The 20,594-nt window shown below is 41.9% G+C and overlaps 2 protein-coding genes across 5 annotated transcripts; both read left to right on the top strand.

Annotated features, from left to right (window-relative positions):
• The first annotated feature begins 566 nt into the window (after nucleotides 1-566).
• LOC128254863 (protein scabrous) lies at nucleotides 567-14,147 on the top strand. The gene is given in 5 exon segments (XM_052984208.1): nucleotides 567-1,432; nucleotides 4,396-4,789; nucleotides 10,985-11,308; nucleotides 11,310-11,516; nucleotides 12,146-14,147. Coding segments are annotated over 5 exon segments (2,400 nt in total). The 5' UTR covers nucleotides 567-905; the 3' UTR covers nucleotides 13,094-14,147.
• Nucleotides 14,148-18,835: 4,688 nt separating this feature from the next.
• Nucleotides 18,836-20,147, top strand: LOC128254743 (uncharacterized). 4 transcript variants are annotated; one of them, XM_052984013.1, is made up of 3 exons: nucleotides 18,836-19,256; nucleotides 19,539-19,605; nucleotides 19,714-20,147. In XM_052984013.1, the coding sequence occupies exon 1, from the start codon at nucleotides 18,933-18,935 to the stop codon at nucleotides 19,146-19,148; it is 216 nt and encodes a 71-aa protein (XP_052839973.1). In that variant the 5' UTR covers nucleotides 18,836-18,932; the 3' UTR covers nucleotides 19,149-19,256; nucleotides 19,539-19,605; nucleotides 19,714-20,147. The 4 variants fall into 4 exon arrangements, with proteins under 4 accessions (XP_052839973.1, XP_052839976.1, XP_052839972.1 ...); XM_052984016.1 differs by having other exon boundaries at nucleotides 19,547-19,605; XM_052984012.1 differs by lacking the exon at nucleotides 19,539-19,605 and having other exon boundaries at nucleotides 19,664-20,146.
• The last annotated feature ends 447 nt before the right edge of the window (nucleotides 20,148-20,594 follow it).

A 20,594-nucleotide genomic window follows, 5' to 3' on the forward strand; every position in this document is an offset into this window, starting at 1 on the left:
TCCCTTCTGGGCCTTGCAACTCCGATTCTCCGTTTTCCCTTCTTCATGCACTTTCTGGGCACGTCAACATGTTTTCGCACTTTTACGTCTGCCTATGGAGCTTAAACATCTGCCGTTTTCATTGCAGTCTGTTTTCGTAGTAGTCTCACCGCAAGCGCGCCATGTGTCAGGAGCAGGATATGAGTGCATAAAAAAAAACAGGACCAGATAGCTAAACCGCCATTTTGGGTTTTTATTTTCTTCTCCTTTTCAGGAGTGCAAACAGTTGCAGATCCTCAAAGATATGATCTTTGGTAATAGTAATCATTTGCAAGGATATTATTTTTGGGTCTAGGTCTAGTCCGTTCTCTTATTTGGGAGCTCTCTCTTTGCCTCTCTCTCTTAGTTGCTTGTTGCATCCCACAACTACTTCGTGCAGGTGCCTGCTCTCTTTATAACTCTCTCCCACAATTTCTTTACTCAATTTACCGCAACTTCGCACTCGCTTCACCTTCTCTCTCGTTGACCGATGGCAGCCGAGCGCTGCCGAGCGTCGGCATCGCAGCGAATAAAAGGAAGCGCCGAGGACGCGCCGCTTCAGTCTTTCGAAGACCGGCGCGAAAAAAACATCCTTGGCCTTGAGAAACCACAAGTAAAAGTGGTCAAGTATTCAACCCCAGTGCGTGGAGCGAACTTTTCGCGGACCAAAACCGAACGTGAAAAGCAAAGCTAAACCAAACAAAGAGGATTAAGCCCGAGGCGAGCTGCAGGAATATTTTTAACATTGTTTGCCAGCGCCTTTTATAAGGTGTTTGACAGTCACACGCCGCCGGGAAGTCGCGAGTCGTTTGTGTGTCGGCATGCGTGCCAGTTTAAATTTGCATAAATAGCCCATCTACCGCGAGTCCTTTTTTTGCGCGGTGTGAATGAAAGATTGCCAAACATTCCGAGACCCCAAAGAGAAAGTTTCGCGTGAGCATTTAAATTGCCCTGCAACAATGGCAGGCTTAAGCGTTTTGCGGCCAATACTGCTGGCCGTAGTGGTACTCCAAATATCCATGGTTTCGGTTAGTGGAGCGGCCAGTGGTGGCGTAATTCTAAGCGATGTGAACAACATGTTGCGCGATGCCAGGACCAGCACCTCCGAGAAGCCCTCACAGTCGAGACCGGAAACGGAGGCGCCGGAATCAAGCGTGGAGCTGCTCCGCTTCGTGGAGGACGATGAGGATGGCGAGGACCTCAGCTCAATGGAATCCCCTTCGAATGGCAGGACAATGGAGGCCAGGAAAATGGGCGACCAGGTGCGTCTGCTGACCAAACAGCTCAGCGCCCTGATGCTGCGGCGCCGCGAGGATTACGAGATGTTGGAGCACAATCTGCGCAAATCCCTGCGGCTCACCACCAATGCGGCCAGCGTGGATGCCGACATGCGCAGCGAACTGAGCCAACTGAGGTAAGCGGAATGGGACGCCAAAGGCTAAACACAACTTCTGGTCTAAATCGAATTTGAATTTTTAATTTGTGCGGAGTTCCCTACCATTGGTCAATGTCTCGCTGCCAATTTGTGGGTCTCGCAACTTGGCACAAACTTTCCCACAATCACGTGGAACTTGTCCTTAAACTTTGCCCAACGAATTGATGGCCCTCTAAAGCGGCAACAGTTTCTAACATTCAGAAAAATACCAAATTAATTGCTCAGCAGTTGCAGGTTTTATTTTTACCAAGAAAAAATAACCACTTACAAAAAGGTTAGGCATTTTCTTATTATCAGTTATATTTTATTTAAAATATAAAAATAAGTTTCGATTTATTATTAAAGCATTTAATTATCTCTCTTAAACAAAAAGATTTTGTCGCTTATTAATATAAAATTTGTATTGCCTTATTTAAAAAACAAAATATGAGCTTCCTCTTAACTTATTCGAAGGATAAAAATTGAATGTGTTATTAATTTTATATTGCAGACATGAAAACAATTCGATAGAATTATTATTCAAATAGTGTTTTTAATATTGCTTTTCACCTATGTAAGAAACTTGAATTTTAAGAAGCGTAATATGAAGTAGAACTATTTGCTCCTTGCAAAAGCTGCGTTATCTTTGCTCCTACTATATTCTCGTGGCAAGCTTACAATTATTTATTATTTACGATAGCAAAAAAACGACCCATTGTTCAGTTTTTCTCTATATTTTCCCACTCCTCCATGTTCTCAAGTCGAGGTCAGCGCAATGAGGAAAAGAATTCCTATGCGGAACATGATTGTGTCCAACTAATTCAGACAAATATTATATGTGAGGGGGAATCCAGGCAGAAGCAGGATAAGACATCTAATCAGAGCAAAGACACGAGCCACAAGCCCAGCCCAAGTTTGCGTAGTATTCGTGATTTGTTTTGTTGTCATGGGCTGACTAATAATGATTGTCTCATCGAGCAGAACGCACACATATATCAGTTTCGCCAACCCAAACATCTCTGTGGCAGCGTAAAAAATACGTAAAAATGGCACACTCTTAATTTACTGAACAAATAGCTAAGGTTAGACCGTTGTTGTTGCTGTCGTGGACATCGTAAACTTTGTCAGTGACACCGTAAATAATTCAGCACACGCTCATGTTTATGTACTATACACACATATCCATATGAGTGTGTTTTGCAGAAAGGACATGTGTGTAGAAGGAAGTCCCAAGGCAAACGCCAGTCAAACGTCATGTCAGTTGTGGTTTATGTGATCCACTATCGCCGCCCACCCAAAAACCGACCACTATACCTTCCATCAACTAGCACGCCCCCTTTTCCGCCCACCTGGATCAGCTTTAGCCCCAGCTGGATAACATCATTATCTGAATTGAAACCATGAGTCCACAAGCTTTTCGTGTGGTTCGTGTTGTCCAAGACCATTCTGTTGATTTGAGTATATTTGATAAATTTTCGGTCGAAACTTATACCGCTGCATCCAATTTGTTAATTAAAATCGCCAAAATCCGATTCGGATTTGGATGCGGATGCGGATGCCATCAGACGTCATCAAATCAGGCCCGATAAAGTTTGGCACTTGCAGTGTTCATGTTGCGTTTTCAATTTGCTCGCATGTCATTGACAGCATTTTCAATTTTCACTTGAATGACAGCCAGTTTTTTGTTGGAAAAGACTGTGCAGCAGCCAAGCGAAAAATTGCCAGGCGTAGAGCGGAAATTCAGTTGGTTTGGCATTACAAAAGTTGCCAACGAGCAGTGCTAGAATTTGTTTTTTGGGATAGCAATGCAGGTTTTTTAGGAACAGTGCCAGCAAAAACTAATTTTAAATTAGTTAACATAGAATATATTTGGTGATACATGTTTGCCTTGGGCCACATCGTTGGGTCAGAAAACGCTTTTAATACTCCAACTGTAACCCGACCTCACCCCGTTTTAATTAAATATTTAAGTAATTATACCGAAAAAGGGAAACCAAATAAATCCATAACTTTTCATAGTCTGTCTGGCCTGGGCCACAAAAACTTTTGCAAGCAATAAAATTAACAAAAACCGCCCTCGCACAATGCAACAATTTGAAATATTACGTATACGCAGGCAAATATAAAAACCTATGGGATTGTAATGTATGTGTGTATGTAGGAGGCCAGGACAACTTTTCTTTGGCTTATTTTATTTTTGTCTTGCTGCCGGTTGGGTTTTTCTTTATGAAAATTTCATGTAGCTGTGCTCTTTTGACAGTGAAAAATAAAACAACAGCGGCAGCTGCGGCTGCCTCTGCTGCCTCCGAAAACAAAACTTTTTACCTACGCTCCGAATTTGTTCAGCTTCTTGTGCTCCGACTGCTGGTGGCTCCGCTTCCGTTTCCGCTTCCTTCCAACTGACTACTTTAATTGTCTGAAATGCCACAAAAATGCGTTTCGTTCGGTTTCATTCGGTTTCGTTCTACTTATTTTTTGTTAGCTGACAACTGCCACAAGTGCTACAACATTTTCATTTTCAACATTTAAACTACGTTTTTGCCAGCACTTGTTGTTTGCGGTCTGGGCCTCTCTTGATTTTTATTTTGCGTGTTTTCCGTAAAGTTGTCATCCTTTTTTTTATTTTGTTTGTTAATTTCTGTTTGTATGACTTCTATGATTTCTGTTTGCTGACAATGTTGGTGGCTGATAAAATTATACCGTGTAGCTAAATTTAAATGGTTCGTGAAAATTTAGCGGCATTGTGGCGATGCTAGAGCATGATTGAGTGCAGGTCGAAATCCCATTAGTGGACCGCACGCCGGCCGCATTGGCAATTAAGTTAGCCGACAGCCTGAAATTGCCAATTTAAATTAGATTTCCTCCCGATCAGAGTGTAGCAATTAAAGCGTTACGTTTGGCTTGTTCTGCCCAATCCCACCCCCCCAGCTAATTAACGATTTTATTAAATTTTTAATTCCCAGGGAGGAGGTGGCCCAGCTGCGTTCCTCGCAGAGCGGCAACAAGGAGCGTCTGACCGTCGAATGGCTGCAGCAGACGATATCCGAGATCCGCAAACAACTGGTGGATCTGCAGAGGACCGCCGGCAACGTGGCCAGGGATGTGCAGCAGCGCAGCTCCACCTTCGAGGACCTGGCCACCATCCGCAGTGACTACCAGCAGCTGAAGCTCGAGCTGGCCGCCCAGCGCGAACGGCAGCAGCAGACGGAGGTCTATGTCCAGGAGCTCCGTGAGGAGATGCTCCAGCAGGAGCAGGACTTCCAGCACGCCCTCGTCAAGCAGCAGAAAAGGACTCGCAAGGACGGCAGCTCGGCCAGCGTTGAGGAGGAGAGCGGCAGCCAGGAAGCCAACCAGGAGGTGAGTACCCGCTTTATGCTAATCATCAGATAAGCACGCGAGGGTTAAGGTAGAAGGACTCTGCACTGGCTAAAAATATCTGCGAAAATTTGACTTACATCAATAATTTGTTCTTTCTTTAAAAGTTATCATTTTGTGATATTATTAAATAGATTTTTTTAAATCTTAAATATTCAAAAAACATAAAATCTTTAACTTTTATTCAAAGTTATTTGATCAGAAAAGTTTGTTATAGGACTAAACTTGGGAATAATTATATAAATGAAAATTAACTTAATTAATGTGATAGCTAAGGGAGACCTTTGTCTTGAAGTTAAGCAAAGTATTTGACTTTGATAAGACTTTTGAAAGCAATAACGATAACGAACACAATGTAGCTAGGAATATAAATGGTTATGTTTTTCTCCGTGTGTCCTTTTTATGACCCCCGAAAGAAAGCCGCCGCTTTGTTTTGTTTTCGCTTTAAGTGCGTCCCATAAACCGACCGCCAACCTGGTGGGGCATTATCTGGTCGTTTTATGCCTTACTTTATACGGCGGGTAAATGGGTCCCTGCCCAGGTGAGGAGCGGTAAAAGTTGAGGGCGGTAAGCGGGACGATGTGCTAACGAGTGGGCCCGACGTCGCCATCCGCCTTTTGCCTCGCCGTTTTAATGGCCTGCCACACATACGTTGGCCAAATTACTCATACGCACCGCAGGACGTTGTCGTATTTAATATTTAATGGCAAAGCCGGCTCGCCCGTGGCAGCTACTTAGGCCCACGTTCAATACCTTAATGTCCGGGGCCCCCGCCGAATCATAAAGAGCTTGCTGCAAATGATGAAGCCATGATCAGTGGCATCCTTTCGTCAGAATCCTGGCACACTTAGCAGAGCTCTCATGTCAGGCTTACAGTGAAGGATGGGGAAATACGTCACAGTGGAGGAGTTCTAGAAATCTGAAGCTGAATCTGACGCTGAAGGATTCAGTCGCCGGTGCTCCAGCCCTTATGAGTTCGCACATCGTGTGCGATGGGTTGGAAGGACTCTACACCCTTACGCCTTCTTAATTATAATTAATGTCAATAAAGGGCTTGCAGCAGAAGCAGCAGAAGCAGCAGAAGCAGCAGCATCAACATCAACTTCAGCAACAATGGCAGGGAAACTTGGAGCGATAACAAAGGCAGCTGCCAACAGGTAAAGCCACAGCGATGCTGATGACGTTGGAAAGGCAGCCGGGTAACAAGCTCCAGGTTGCTTCATTAAAAGGATTATGCGCCAGTCCGCTTCAATATGAGAATGCGGTAACGCCGTTCGACCATCAACGAAATATGTCAGTGGGGCCCTTTTTGCCCCATCAAACTGGTTTGGCTGCCACCTGTTTTCATCTGGTTGCTGTTTTCTGGCTGCTAGTTGCCGTTCCTGTGGCTGCTCCTAAAGCGTTATTCACTCAGTGCGCTCCACTTTGAAGTTTGGCTTAAGCGAAATTTGCTTGTTTAGAGGAATACAATTTTGTTTTTGCCAGCGAAATTCGCTTGGTTTGTTGAAAATTGTATATGCTGTGTGTTCGCCCACAAAGCGGAGAAATTTCAACGAGCTAAAGCAATTACTTGAGAGTCTCAAAGGGCGAAATAGAAATTTAAGAAAAATATAAACGAAATGCAAAAGGTTAAAAGGCAGCATTACGACTATATGATATCCATTGGTGGATATTTGAAATGAATTTATGAAACTCTTTCATGAGCCATTTAACTTTTCACACTGCTGAGTATTGTTTTTGTTTTATGTTTCTCCCCTATGTTTCTGATTAATATGAGCTATTTCAATTAATTCTGATGGCCATTATCTCTATTCCACTGAGATCGATTGACCACGGTTAACCTCTAATTCAAACAGGTTCGATATACCCTTGAGACTCCTTAAGTACAAGGAGGGGATTAAGTGTTCAGCCAGGCAGCTTAAGCGGCTTTCGCCGGACCTCGAAGCACACGCATCACATGCTATACATATATCCTCTCATCCCCATGTGTCTGTGTGTGTTTATATATCATTAATGGGCAGGCCGTTGCCAAATATAAAGCGAAATTGCTGAAAATTGCAAAACAAAAAGCAGGAAATCACCTTTTAATCGCCCAGAGTCAAAGGAGGGGGGCGTTTAAGGGAAGGGGATCCACTGGCCAGCTGCTTTGGGATCTGGCTTAGGTTCACTTGATGGACAGACGGAGGGCCGTAGCTGCCTTTTGTCTCTTGTCCCTTGTGTTGCCAAGTTTTTGGCAGCCAACAGCAGAAGTTGGAGTTGTGGCAGTGGAGATGGAGATGGAGATGGAGCTCCGGCAGATGCTCTCAAGTGCTCCGATAATCAGTTCCTCATGCCAAACCCCTCGCTTCCCTGAACGTCAAACTCACGATGCTTCAGCACAATTTGATCCTTTTCATTATATTTCTTTTTTTTTTCTCCTTGCCGGTTTGTTTCCCACCAAAAAAACGCTGAGTAGGGGGAGCTTTTTGACCAACAAAACCAGTTCTTGAACTTTCTCATCACACAAAACCAAAAGCAATTTTTGAAAATTGTTATTATAGAAGCGCAGGAAAGCAGAAATTAGGTTAAATTAGAACAAAGAGCAAAAAGCAAATAACAAAGGCAAAGGATCAAGAGATGGGGGCCAGATGGCAAAAGTGAAACCAACTCAAGGAGAACCAGCAACAAAATAAATAAAAATACAAACAATAAAAATGCACAGGTGGCTGCCACGAAAGAAGGGAATTTCCAAAAAATAGACAAGAATTTCCATTGTGTGTGTACGTGTGGCTGGTTAAATTTAATCAACTTTCCTTTATTTGATTAGCCAAGAAAAATGTACAAAGCCAAAGCTGTAAAGTTATGCAAAACCCCGAAAAACCTTTGGGGCTTAGATGGAAACCAGAGACAGAGAATTCTGGGAAATGGCTGCACAAAATATTAAACGCTAATAAATATAAATAAACAAGTAGAACCACGTTTTAAAGGTTACCATAGTGAAGTTGGATTAGATACAAACTTTTATTTCGTATGAATTGCCACAGAAGTTGAACATCATATCTACATAATTTAATAAACCCTGATAAGTTAAACAGCATAAGATTAATTTAATGGTTAGAAGTCAAATTTGATAACATATATTTATTGCTTTGCTCAGAGGTGATAACAATGAAACCGGTAAACATCTGCCGGTGACAGGGGAAAAGTCAAGTATAATTTGCCAACTCTAATTGCAAACTTTCTGCAGACTGATGCCTCCGATATAAAGCCATGCATATATATGTGTTCACGCATTCTGTAACAAATTGCTTTGATGAAAGCTGTCACTTGCAACAGTTGTTGGGCCGAAAGAGGGAAAAAGCACAAATGTTTATCATTGGTTATTGATGCTACAATATGTGGGAATGGGCCTAGGGTATTGTTCATATGAGAGACTGGCTGTTAAATTAGCAAGGCAAACAAATGCCAGGCACACAACGGCAGTCAAGAGCAAAAGAAATGGAGACGGGCAGGAGCCCCAAGGCAGCCTGACACGGAGAATCCGGTTTCGGTTCTTCTTTGTACTGGTATAGCTGCTTTCGTACTCCGACCTACCAACTTCCCCATTTTTACCTTATTTATGTTGATATTTGTTTTAGCCTTTGTTTCATGTTACAAACCATCTCTCCACTGGCGCTTCTGTTGCCAGCAATTTGTTTGGTTGTTCAAAGTTTAGCTGGTTGTTATTGTTACGCATTTGTATCGGTGAAATTCACTTATGTTTTTGATATTTATTTCAGTAGGCGAGATATTTTTATTGAAACATTTGTGAGGTACTCAGATTTCAGGCTTTTCATACATATTTTACTGAATATTTGTGGGGCAAAATTTTAGTTTCAAATTATGCACACGTCTGCCAGTTTTCGACCAGGGATCAGGTTTACGTTGACGTTGACTTTGAGGCTGTGCCATTTCCGGTGAGGTCGTCCTGGCAACGAGCGTTTCTGGCCCCCAAATGCGCATTAACTTAATGGCATTTTGCGGCGCCCTACGACTCGTTCACCCCACCAGATCCCTTTCCCTTTTCCCTTCCCTATCTGCAAGTTAGCGTAACTTTTTCAAGCATCGCACAAAAGTCCTATTAAATTTTTACGACAATTCGCCGTGGAGCAGCAGTAACAAGGGCAGATTTTTGCTCTTTTCCTATACTCCATGTACCATGCAGCATGCAGCATCCACAGCTACATCCCCATCCTTATCCCCTTTGGAATCGCTGTCACGCTAATAGCAAATCCTTGTTAGCTTTCACTTAAGTACAGCATGTAAAATTTTCACTTTTAATCCTTGAACCAACCCGGACAGCCCAGGAAATTAATTAGTTCCCCCTGTTTCATGAGCCATCGTCGTTGCGATCCTTTTGTTTATGACTTCACACGAAAAACACTTGAAATATTTATGCATCAATTTCGTTTTCAATTAACGCTGCCATTGGTCAGTGCACACAGAAAAATTAATTTGTTTCGAGCGGGAAATTTGAGCCGCATAAATCACATTTAATTATATCGTTGATGGCCAAAATTTATATGCCAGCGCTGGCACCTTTCTTCCGCTTTTGAGATATATATAAATATATATATATATGTATGTATTTGTGTCTATACCAAACACTTTTGCTCGAATATATATTGAGGATTTCTCCGTTTTGATGGCCACTTCCCCGTCTCGGCCAGAGTTCATATAAAACGCGAACGTGTCGTATTAGCCGCGTTCGTGACCTTTCACATAAAACAACGCCATGGCTTGGAGCCCAACCACCCACTGAACCACCGCCGAAACGTGCGTGAGGGCAAAGCAAACAAAAGAAACGTTAGAAAAGCGGTGGAAAAGCGGAAAAGCAGTGGCTGCGGCCCCAATGAAAACATTTTCACAGCGGACCAAAGTGTTCGATGCCGATGAGGCACAAACGCAACTTGGGCATAAATATTCATGAATATTTTCCACATTTTTGTTGCTCTTTTGTTAGCATTTTTCCCAAGAATAATTGAATTCAAAGGGGGGAAATGGCCAAAAATTTTGGAAAATATGATTTGTTAGTGACTCTTTAGAAGTAAGTCAAACAGCGAATCAATTTAGGGACTTTCAAAAATATTGAAATCCTTAGAACACTTTAAAATAGAACAGTAATATAATATATTTATATTAGAAAGAAACTTTTACTTTTGTAGTTGTCTACTGAAAAATGTAAAATTTTTTAAGGTTGACTAAATGGGGTCAGACCAAAAAGAAAGTCAACAAAAACACACACAAAAGAAGTATTAAAAGAAAAAAACGGAATTTGTTTTCATTTTTATTTTGTTATCCTCTTTTTGCAGGATATATTTCATAATTCCTTCTGCCATTCACTCTTTGCATTCATTAACAGGACACTTTCTGCCGTCTTTTGTCCCTGGCAGCATCCTTTATTAGTCAATTACCCGGGACATTTCTATGACTGATGGCCACGAACGCAAATGAAAGGAAACCCTGGGGCTGCAAATACATATAGAGTATATATAGAACAGATCCTCCAGCGTTGGGCATATTCATTCATGGCGCCGGCTGAATGTGACCCAAATGGCACTACCTTGGTTTACAGCTGCTCGCTGCTGTCACTCAGCAAAATTATTTCTATGCATATTGTATGTATGTGGAAATTTATGCAGCTTTTACCACTGAGAGAGTTGGGGAGGGGCGTGGCGGGCATGGAAGTGGAAGTGGGCGTGGGCGTGGGCGTTGACGCTGGCGGTTGGAGGATGCAAATCCACCCAAGCCAGCGGCATCAGCAGCTCCGGGGATTTACACGCTTTTGGGCAAAGCTGCAGCTTGAGCTGGCGGCGAAGCTGCAGCTGACACTATTGTGGCACGCTCTGTCTGCTTGGTTATGAAATGCATTTATAATAAATGGATCTAGCATTCAATTCCCCGCACACACATAATCCCAGCCCGCCCAGCGACAAAAGAATCTTAGCCAGCTTACGAGCTTTTGCCTAGCATTATCCATATCATGGGTTTTTGTGGCAGAAAGAGAAAATAAAGTATTAATATTACTTTAATAGTTTTGTACGAAAAAAAATGTACTACAAAATTTTTGTTTGAGTACCTCTCACCCACATAATTTAAGACCCAATTTAAATAACATTCAAAACGACTCCTTATAACATATTTTAATATTTCTTTTAGCCAACTGGACTAGAACCCACTGTTGATCACAAGCGTCGCCATTGTCGTTTCCAGAGCGAGCAGATCCACCAGTTGCAAATGGCCCAGCGCAATCTGCGCCGGCAGGTGAACGGATTGCGGTTCCACCACATCGACGAGCGGGTTCGCAGCATCGAGGTGGAGCAGCACCGCATTGCCAACGCCAACTTCAACCTGAGCAGCCAGATCGCCTCGCTGGACAAGTTACACACCTCGATGCTGGAGCTCCTGGAAGACGTGCAGGGTCTTCAGACCAAAATGGACAAGAGCATCCCAGAGCTGCGGCACGAGATCTCCAAGCTGGAGTTTCGCCAATGCCCAGATCACCTCCGAGCAGAGTCTGATGAGGGAGGAGGGCACCAATGCGGCACGATCCTTGCAGGCCATGGCTGTGAGCGTGAGTGTCCTGCAGGAGGAGCGCGAGGGAATGCGAAAGCTGTCCGCCAACGTGGATCAGCTGAGGACTAACGTCGATCGCCTGCAGTCATTGGTCAACGATGAGTGGAAGAATAAGGTGAGATTTTTAGACTTAAGCTGGTTGTAAACGGTGAAGCGGCTTTAATATGTTAAAGTTTGTTTTAATATAGAATTTTAAAATTAAAACAAATATCTACACTGATAAGAAATATAACTTAACTTAACTTAACTTTTGACTTTTCTTGAGTAATTTCTTGAGTATATTTCTTAAATATTTTACTTGTGTGATATTGGATATTATATGTTTTACATAGCACACAACTCATATAACTTCTGAATATTGATCTATTTATTTACCTTTATATTTCCTAATAACAATAAAACTTTTTAAAATTATCTTTATTTTCTCCCTCTTGGAAACTTACATTTTTAAATATTTTCATATTTTAAATAACTTACAACCGCAATGGCTGAAAATCAAAGGAAAAATATTAAATTGAATACAATTAATTATTGTTAATATACCTTTATATTACCTAATAATGAAAAACTTTTTAAAACTTAAGTTTTTTAACACTAACTTTCCAAAAACACATTCCTTACATTCTCTCTTTTATTAACTTACATTTTGTACATGAATTTATATTTTATTGCCCTGAGCTTAAGTTCTTTAAACACTACCCTCTGGCTAACACAGATCTCCATTTGATTTCTGCCTTTCTGCAGCTCTCCCACCTGAACAAGCCCCACAAGCGACCGCATCACCAGAATCTGCAACAGCAGTCGCCGCAGGTGGACGCCCCCAGCGACTCCGTCCTGGCCGAGTCTCTGGTCAGCGAACTGGAGAACGTGGAGACGCAGTACGAGGCCATCATCAACAAGCTGCCGCACGACTGCAGCGAGGTGCACACCCAGGCGGACGGACTGCATCTGATTGCGCCCGCCGGCCAGCGGCATCCGCTGATGACGCACTGCACCGCCGATGGCTGGACGACGGTGCAGCGTCGCTTCGACGGCAGCGCCAATTTCAACCGCTCGTGGGCGGACTACGCGAAGGGATTCGGAAAGCCGGGCGGTGAATTCTGGATTGGCAACGAGCAGCTGCACCATCTAACACTGGACAACTGCAGCCGGCTGCTGGTGCAGATGCAGGACATCTACGACAACATTTGGGTGGCCGAGTACAAGCGATTCTACATCTCCTCGCGGGACGATGGCTATCGGCTGCACATCGCCGAGTACTCGGGCAATGCGTCCGATGCATTGAACTACCAACAGGGAATGCAATTCTCGGCCATCGATGACGATCGGGACATCTCACAGACGCACTGTGCTGCTAACTATGAGGGTGGCTGGTGGTTCTCTCATTGCCAGCACGCCAATCTCAATGGGCGCTACAATCTGGGCCTGACTTGGTTCGATGCCGCTCGCAATGAATGGATAGCGGTCAAGTCAAGCCGGATGCTGGTCAAGCGCCTGCCCGCTGTCGAGTGTCAGGCGTCCGGTTCAGCTGCTGCTGATGTTGCGCCGTTGAGCAGTCCAAAAATAGCAGCAACAACAACAACAACAACAACGGCAACAACGGCAACAACAGCAACGCCAATAGCAGCAGCGCCGGCGGCGAAAGCCAATGATAACAGTGTGGTACAGTTTGTAACCGCCGGGCAGGCGTAAGTGAGCTGTTCCCGTTTAAAAAAGAACAGGGAAATACCGCTACAGTGAACCACCATAGCCATGCCTACTATAGTTGGGAGTCCACTGTTTGTCTGTGAGAAGTGGATCTGGGATCATAGATCTTAGATAAGTGTAAAAAAAGAAGATGGCAACCGCAACCATTGTAAATACTCAGCAGATCAGACCTAAGTTGTAGCATTAATCTTTCGAATGGAGCTTACTCTGGCCTTAGAGTACCCTAGGCGTATGCGTAATTTAGTTGGCAACTACCAGGCCCGTTCTACCCGTATAAATATTCAATTCTTTGGTCTTTCAAGAAGATCTCATAGAGGCTTAAGTTTCGCGGTAGCTCAAACAAAAGCGACAGAGAGAGCATATCACATAAGGGAATGCAGAGTTAATGTCTAGACATAATCGCCAAAACCCCCTGCCCCCTTGTCCCCAATCTTAAAACTAAAACTAATCTAGTTGTAATATGTAAGAGGCCTAAACTCGCTTAGGCTCATCTCAGACAAATAATAAATATATACAGACAGATGCGGGGAGAAGAGAACTTCTAGCCTAAGGTCACCATATCAGTCATATGAAGTATACATCTACTAGTTATAGCGTTGGTAAATGTACTTGTAATTGTTGTACCATACGATAGTGTCTACGCATTCGTTTTCCTGCTTACTAAACGTCTGCTTCAGTCCAAAATGAAACCCAATCCCCAATCCCCAATCCCCAAACCGATGGAGTCGCATGCCAAAGAGATCAAGTCAGAAATAGATACAGATAATATGCAAGTTTTAACGAAACAAGAAACTGAAAACTATTTTCTGCAGTTTTGCATATACCAAAAATAAACAAACAAACAAACAAAATGAAGTGAGCGAAGGACAAAAACCATAAGAGCTAAATAAATGCATTTAGCACATAAGTTACGAACTATATTATGTATACATTAATTTTATGTCCTCTAAGTTAAGCAATTAAATGAAAGGGAAAACCAGAAAGCTTGGCCCTTAGACCGGCGTATTTTACAATAAATGGATTGATGTAAAAAGAAAAACCCCAAGGAATAAGGCAATCTTTTAATGGCATTTAAAGCAAGGGGAGAGTAAAGTAATACGCACTTAATTAAGTATAAGTGCCAAGCAAAAACTTAATCAAGACGATTTAAAATTGTACTATTCCCCCTGGCATCCGCAAAAAAGTGTGCACGGGTTTATCCCACTCGAGCATAGAGGTGCATGTACAGATAGCCGGAGGAAAATGGGGATATATTTCAATTGAAGGATGTTCGCACCCGAAGTGAAGATGGAATAGTTTTCCCACTTTTTCGTTTTTTTTTTTTGGCCCGAGGCCATTTATCAGCACGTGAAAAGTTGCCAACTGCCAGGCAAGAACTTTAATAATGCAAAACTCAAACATTTTTCATCATCTCGTTATATTGAGACCTCTTAGAGGGGGCGTGGCTGCTGCAGCAGTGGTAGTGGGAGTGAGCGTGGGCGTGGGCGTGGGCGTGGGCGTGGGCGTGGGCGTGGGCGTGGGCGTGGGCGTGGGCGTGGGCGTGGCCCCCCCTTCTTGACACGATGATCTTCTTATTTATGCATTTATTTTGTTGACATTCTGCAGTCAGAACTTGCTGAGCTGCAAATGGATAACCGACTCTCTCGGCGACTTGGATTGCTTTCGAAAGTTCAAAGTGCCGGCCCGAAAAATACAAAATCGGAGCAGGATGAGAAATGCATGGCAATTTTGTTATGCAAATGCGCCAGAGAGCACACAAATTGACATCGAATCGAGAGCGTTCGGATAGCCCGCATTGAAATATAGAACTTGTGACATTTATTTTTAATATATTTATACAACAAACAGGATTTGGCCATTCGTCCATCGACGTGAAAAAAAAATCTTGGCATTATATGATAATCCTATCCTTTTGAATTTACATAACAATTTAAAATAATCTTTAATACATTTACTTTTAAGAATAAGACCTCTTTTCCTAGTATTCCGAGTTGAGTTAAAAAATACAATTTAATAATGGGTAGAACCTTAAGTTATACATAGAATGAAAACGACAAACCTTGTTTTCATTAGATATGTATTTAGGTGCATTAAAACTTTATATTCGATAAGTGCTTTCTTTTGGTCCAAGCTCTTACTTTTTTCTGAGGCCAAAAGTGGCTTTTAAATTCATTCCGAGATCCCACTTGGGGTTGGTCAGCCAGTCGGCAAGTCAACAGGAGTTTCTGCACCATTTAACCTGAGAGCGTCTTGCGAATGAAATCAAATTTGGTGTGAAGCCAAAGCGAATTGTTGTCCCACCAAAAAAGAAAGGAACAAACGAGGGCCAAAGAAATGAAAATTGCGTACAAAAAGGAAGCTGTTGGCTCACCTCCAAAGTAAATAAATGTTGAAATGGAAAGCGGGTTCGCACGCATTTAAAATGGAAATCATTTATGGTCGACCGAACACCCGGCCATCCATTTTCCCTTCACCCTCTGTCCATATGCATTTCCGGCAATTAACAAAGGACTCGGGTAAGGACAATGCATCCTCGAACAGCAAGCCGAGTGAACTCAACAACGAGTTGATGTATACCGCTCTAGGGGATTTGCAATTTTATATTTACAAGATTTTTTTAAATGAAATTTTATGGTCCATTTTTCTGATTTCCTCTTATTCTGTTTTCTTTTTCGTTGCAATTTATATGAAATGTGCAACATGGCGGATGAGCAATTAAAATGCCAACCAGCGCTTACGTATAATTATGATAATTAATTTGATGCTTTGTAATCGACTAAAGCCAGCTCAAACTATAACATATATATGTAAAATTATATTTTACTCCATTTTATTTTATGTCTGACACACATCTGAGCGATTTATAAAGGCATAATGCCTTAAGCTTGCGGGCTCAGACATGGGTGGCCTCAAAAAAAGTTACAATAAATTTTTACGACTCTAATGCGGAGCCAAAGTGACACACAAGCCCTCTGGCAAAGGGGGCGCAGCCTGAAACGGGGGCGTGGCACCCTGTTTGGGGGTCAGGACCCATATGTTGCAGGGGCAGGATGAACGGGGCAAAGAGCAAACGCCTGTTAGCTTTCAGTTTTAATCAGCTCCGAGCGCGTAGTTTTCTACGTCTTCTTGCGGCTGAGCCAGATAATGGGCTACATATAGTATATACGCGTATGTCCCCGCAGAAAGGGGAAATATATATATATATATATGCTAATTTACATATCTTACAAATTTACATATGCCACGCACACTATTCTACCAGCTCCCTTGCTCTTTTTTGAGATCAGGCACTACCAACGACAACGCCAGAAATTGGATAGACATTTTAAAACACCCCCCTGGCGAGGCTGCTAATTCAATAGTTAAGTGAAGCAAAAAGTTGGCTAATAGATTTATTTAATTAAATGGGATTGCGTTTAACAGAGACTCTAAAATTGAAACTACGGCTTGGGAAATGTTGTTCCTTTAATCTGATATATTTAGTTTGAGAACATTTTATTTTGTTTAACAATTGGGATGTCAGTTAAAATCTCTTTCAGCCAAAATTGTTTGAAATTTATGTGCACATCACATGTTGATTTAGTAAGTGTTTGTTTATCAGGCGAATAATATAGTTGCATATGTTTATCAACTGTCATCTACAGCTATGTGTATAAATATCTTATAAAGCCATTTATAAAATTGCTTAATCAACTGCTGCATTTCATTTTAGTTTTACGAACTAATTTTCGTATTGTTCGATGTCTCATTTAATAAATATTAGATCTGTATCTTAATTGGTTCTTAAGACATTGAGACTGATTCATTTCTGTATAGCTTATAGCTCACACTTTTTTTTGTCAAAACAGAAAAACTTAGTTAAGCCCACACATCAACCTGTTCGCATATTCACAAGCCCTTTGTATCCTCTTTATTTTCGTCTCGTCTGGCCAAACAAAAAGGAAAAGCAATCACGCCTTTGTGCCATGACTCGAAAGTCTGAAGAGATCCTTTTCCGTACAGCCTATTTGCTGCTGTTTGCTCCCTTTTGAGGACCTTTGCTTTTTCGAGGGTAAACGCTGCAGTGCCAGCGGTGAAGGAGCTGAAGAAGACTGAATAAAAGTCAGCCGAAAGTCTTATTGTTTTCTGGTTTTTATCTAGAGGCTTGCTGCTTCAGTTCTGTCACTGCTTCGCCTGCGACGTTGGCGATTATTGTTGCAAAGTTAGTTGACAACTTGCCTGCTCGTCCTGGCAATTGCACCAGCTCCCAACCACCACCACCCACCATCACAAGGCCATGCAGATGATGGGCCACCGGGCGTAATAAGGACGATGCCAGTAAAAGACGAAGTCTAGTGAAAATAAACAGTCGGACAGCCAACTTGGGCATAGTTGAGCATCTCGGCATCTCGGCATCACGGCATCTCAGTTTTGCAGTTTCCCAGTTTCCCAGTTTATAGTTTGCTTGTTGTCTCCCCATTTTGTAGCTCCTCCACTCTGGCTCTATATTATTATTATGTCTTGGCCCCCACTGCTGAAGTTTGCCATTCTATAACGACTTTGAATTTTTAATAATACCCCGCTGGAGTTTAACAATTTTGCCATCTTTCGGTTGAAGCGGCTTAGCTTTGTTACGAGCTGAATGCATTTCTTGGTCCTCGGAAATTGAATATCCGTTAAGATATATTAACAAATTTTTGCCCCCAGATTGCTAGGCGATACGCAACGATACGGGTGCGGAATGAAAAGAGCTATGCTTTTTGCATTAAAATTGAAAACGAAACGGAACCAAAACACACACAGATATCTGCGGGGAGCAGGAGCAGGAGCTGGAGCTGAAGCAAGAGCAGTCATCATCAGGGCCATAATGAGCAAGTCAATAGCCTGGCCAGTAACGGGAAAACGGGGAAAGGTCTGAAGAAAGTGGGAAAAATTCAGGCAATCGATGACGGAGCAAGGAAAATGCCGGCAGCCAGCAGTCATGCAGCGACGTGCGATAAAAAGCAGATTGCAATTTGTTTTACTGATTTCCATGCTTTTGGCTTTATTTGCACGACGGAAACTTTCATTAACATCAAACAGAAACTGAAATTGAAATTGAAGAAGCAGTAATGGCAACGGCAATTCCAAAAGAGAGCCACGGGGATAAGGCACAGGCGAAAGCCACTTAAATCATGGCAAGAATAAGATCTACGGCATGCCTAAGTGGCAACAGCCACGTCATGCAACCAATATGCAACGTGCTTTTCCTTATTGAACAACATCCTTCATTTGCGCAATTTGGTTATTTAATTGATACAGCAAAGGGCCATTGTAATGGGAGGGCACTTGACACCTTCGAAAATTCCAAAATTCTTTGGGCAAACATTTAAGCAACAGAAATGCACAAGTCCTACAACCAATTAGTTCGCAAATAATGGAGAGAAACGACTTTTCATCTCTCGACCGCAAACAAAGTCCTTTTATATTCCACCCAGGCCCCTTTATTTATGCATGGAGTCCGGTCTGAAAGGATGTCGAATCGAGTGGCGGCAACTCTTGTTGTGTTCCAAGTAATTTGAACAAATTTGCGAGACATTTTGTGGCCTCCGAGCAAATATTTTAGGCCTGACCTTACCAGCCCCATCATCATCGTAGTCATTTCGCTTGGCTTTTTGCGGACAAAGGCCAATTAACTTAAATAATTAGCCAAAAAGTTGGGCCAACGAGATGAATCTCAGCCTACCAGATGTTTAAGTAATTTCAATAAAATGTTATCATTCTGTTGCCATCAAGTTGGTCGTGAAAATCCAATCAATTATTAACAAAAGGGAGAATTCGTAGCTAAAGTTGAAATCCTAGGAAAATGGGAAACAAGCCACGCCGCCAGCAAGAAAGAGTTGAAGTCGACGAGGAGGTGCGAACGGAGCGTCCCCATAAAAGACCTACTTCCTGGCCCTTCTGGCGACTCGTCTACTGGCTGGGAGTCCTGATCCTTGTGGCCGGCATCGGTGTGGGCATGTACTTCACCCTCAAGGCGGACTTCGGCGAGTGCTCCTCCTACGACGTGCGCTGCGATTGATGGCTCCCGTCGACAAAATATGAACTTTTAGAGAGATGTCAGAGTTGCTCTTCCAACCACACTTCTATAAATTAACCATTGGAAACCATTGCTCAAAAATCAACAACGGTAAGTGTACTATAAGACAGTATAACAAATTTTTTTAGTTTAAACAATGGTTTTAAGATTTTTTTTCTTAGTTTAACTTACTTTGCCTTATGCAATTAGGCAGACTTTTGATTATAATTAAAATAGTTATAAGAATATCTTTTAGTATGTGTTATTTATTAACAACTCTTGCTAAAAAGATAAATGCAAATTTTATTTGATGTCTCCCAACAATAAGCATAAAAGTCGACATTTGAATTCATTAATAATATTACAGAAAAGCTGCTTACTCTTTTTTCGCAGTTATATAGTTCATCGCTGGAAGATTTTACATAGTCTTTATAGAATCATTAAAGATAAACAATATTTAGTGAGTATTATTTTCAAAATACTTATAATAGTTATGTATCCCCCTGCATTTATCATAGATGCAGATGTACAATTCACGGCGTTTCAACAAATTTGTTTATTCTTTCAGTTAATACATTAAGCTTGGTTAAAATGTCGCTATCAATTTATATGCACTCCATATCCAGTGCCGTATATGGACTCCTCCAGCCAGATATTAATTAAATCCCGATATTGGAGCCTACCACAACCCCACCCACTTTATTGTTACCAAATACAAAGGCAAGGACGAAGCCATCCTATCTCCTGTTCAGCATGCATACACGCTTTGTGCATGTGGAATGTGTGTAAATCTGGTGCTATTCAAACTTATTGGAGCGCTTCCTTTTGATGGCGTCCTGGTTGACTCTTCAATGGCGAAACACGTTTTAGTTGAATGAAGCTAGTGAATGCAGATATTTCGGCGTATATAAAAAAAACCCCTGCCGTTCCTTGTCGTTATCTATTTAAGTGTTAATTAATAGTCCTTAATGAAAAAAAGTACAACGCGTTGATAAAACTTTGTTTTTTTTTCATGTAATAAAAACTGATATGCTACCTAAAATAATGGTAAAACTTATTTCTTTATATTAATATGAATTGAATTCGTATGCCCACAATTTAAAGATTTTATGCAATGTTATACAAACTAAATTACAACAATTAATTTGTATTACTGTTTATAAAACATACTTTTAGTGCAAACTTAAGGCAGGCATTACGTTCATTTATTTCTTTACTACGCTGTTTACTGCTACTTTATTGCACAAAAAATATTTTTGTTGTTTAAGATTTATCCAAATGACTTCTTATGAGAGGCCATCAGTCAAGGTCAAGCTTAACAAAGATTTGTCGGCAATTCGAGGTTTTATTTCTTTGACACTTGCCAGACTTCCTCCCCTCGCACACCCAGCAGGTGAAATATAAATAAACTTTTTAATGAACTTCAAGATTTATTGCTAGCAGCAGCCG

Source organism: Drosophila gunungcola, assembly GCF_025200985.1.
Source record: "Drosophila gunungcola strain Sukarami chromosome 2R unlocalized genomic scaffold, Dgunungcola_SK_2 000006F, whole genome shotgun sequence".
Lineage (NCBI taxonomy): Eukaryota > Metazoa > Arthropoda > Insecta > Diptera > Drosophilidae > Drosophila > Drosophila gunungcola.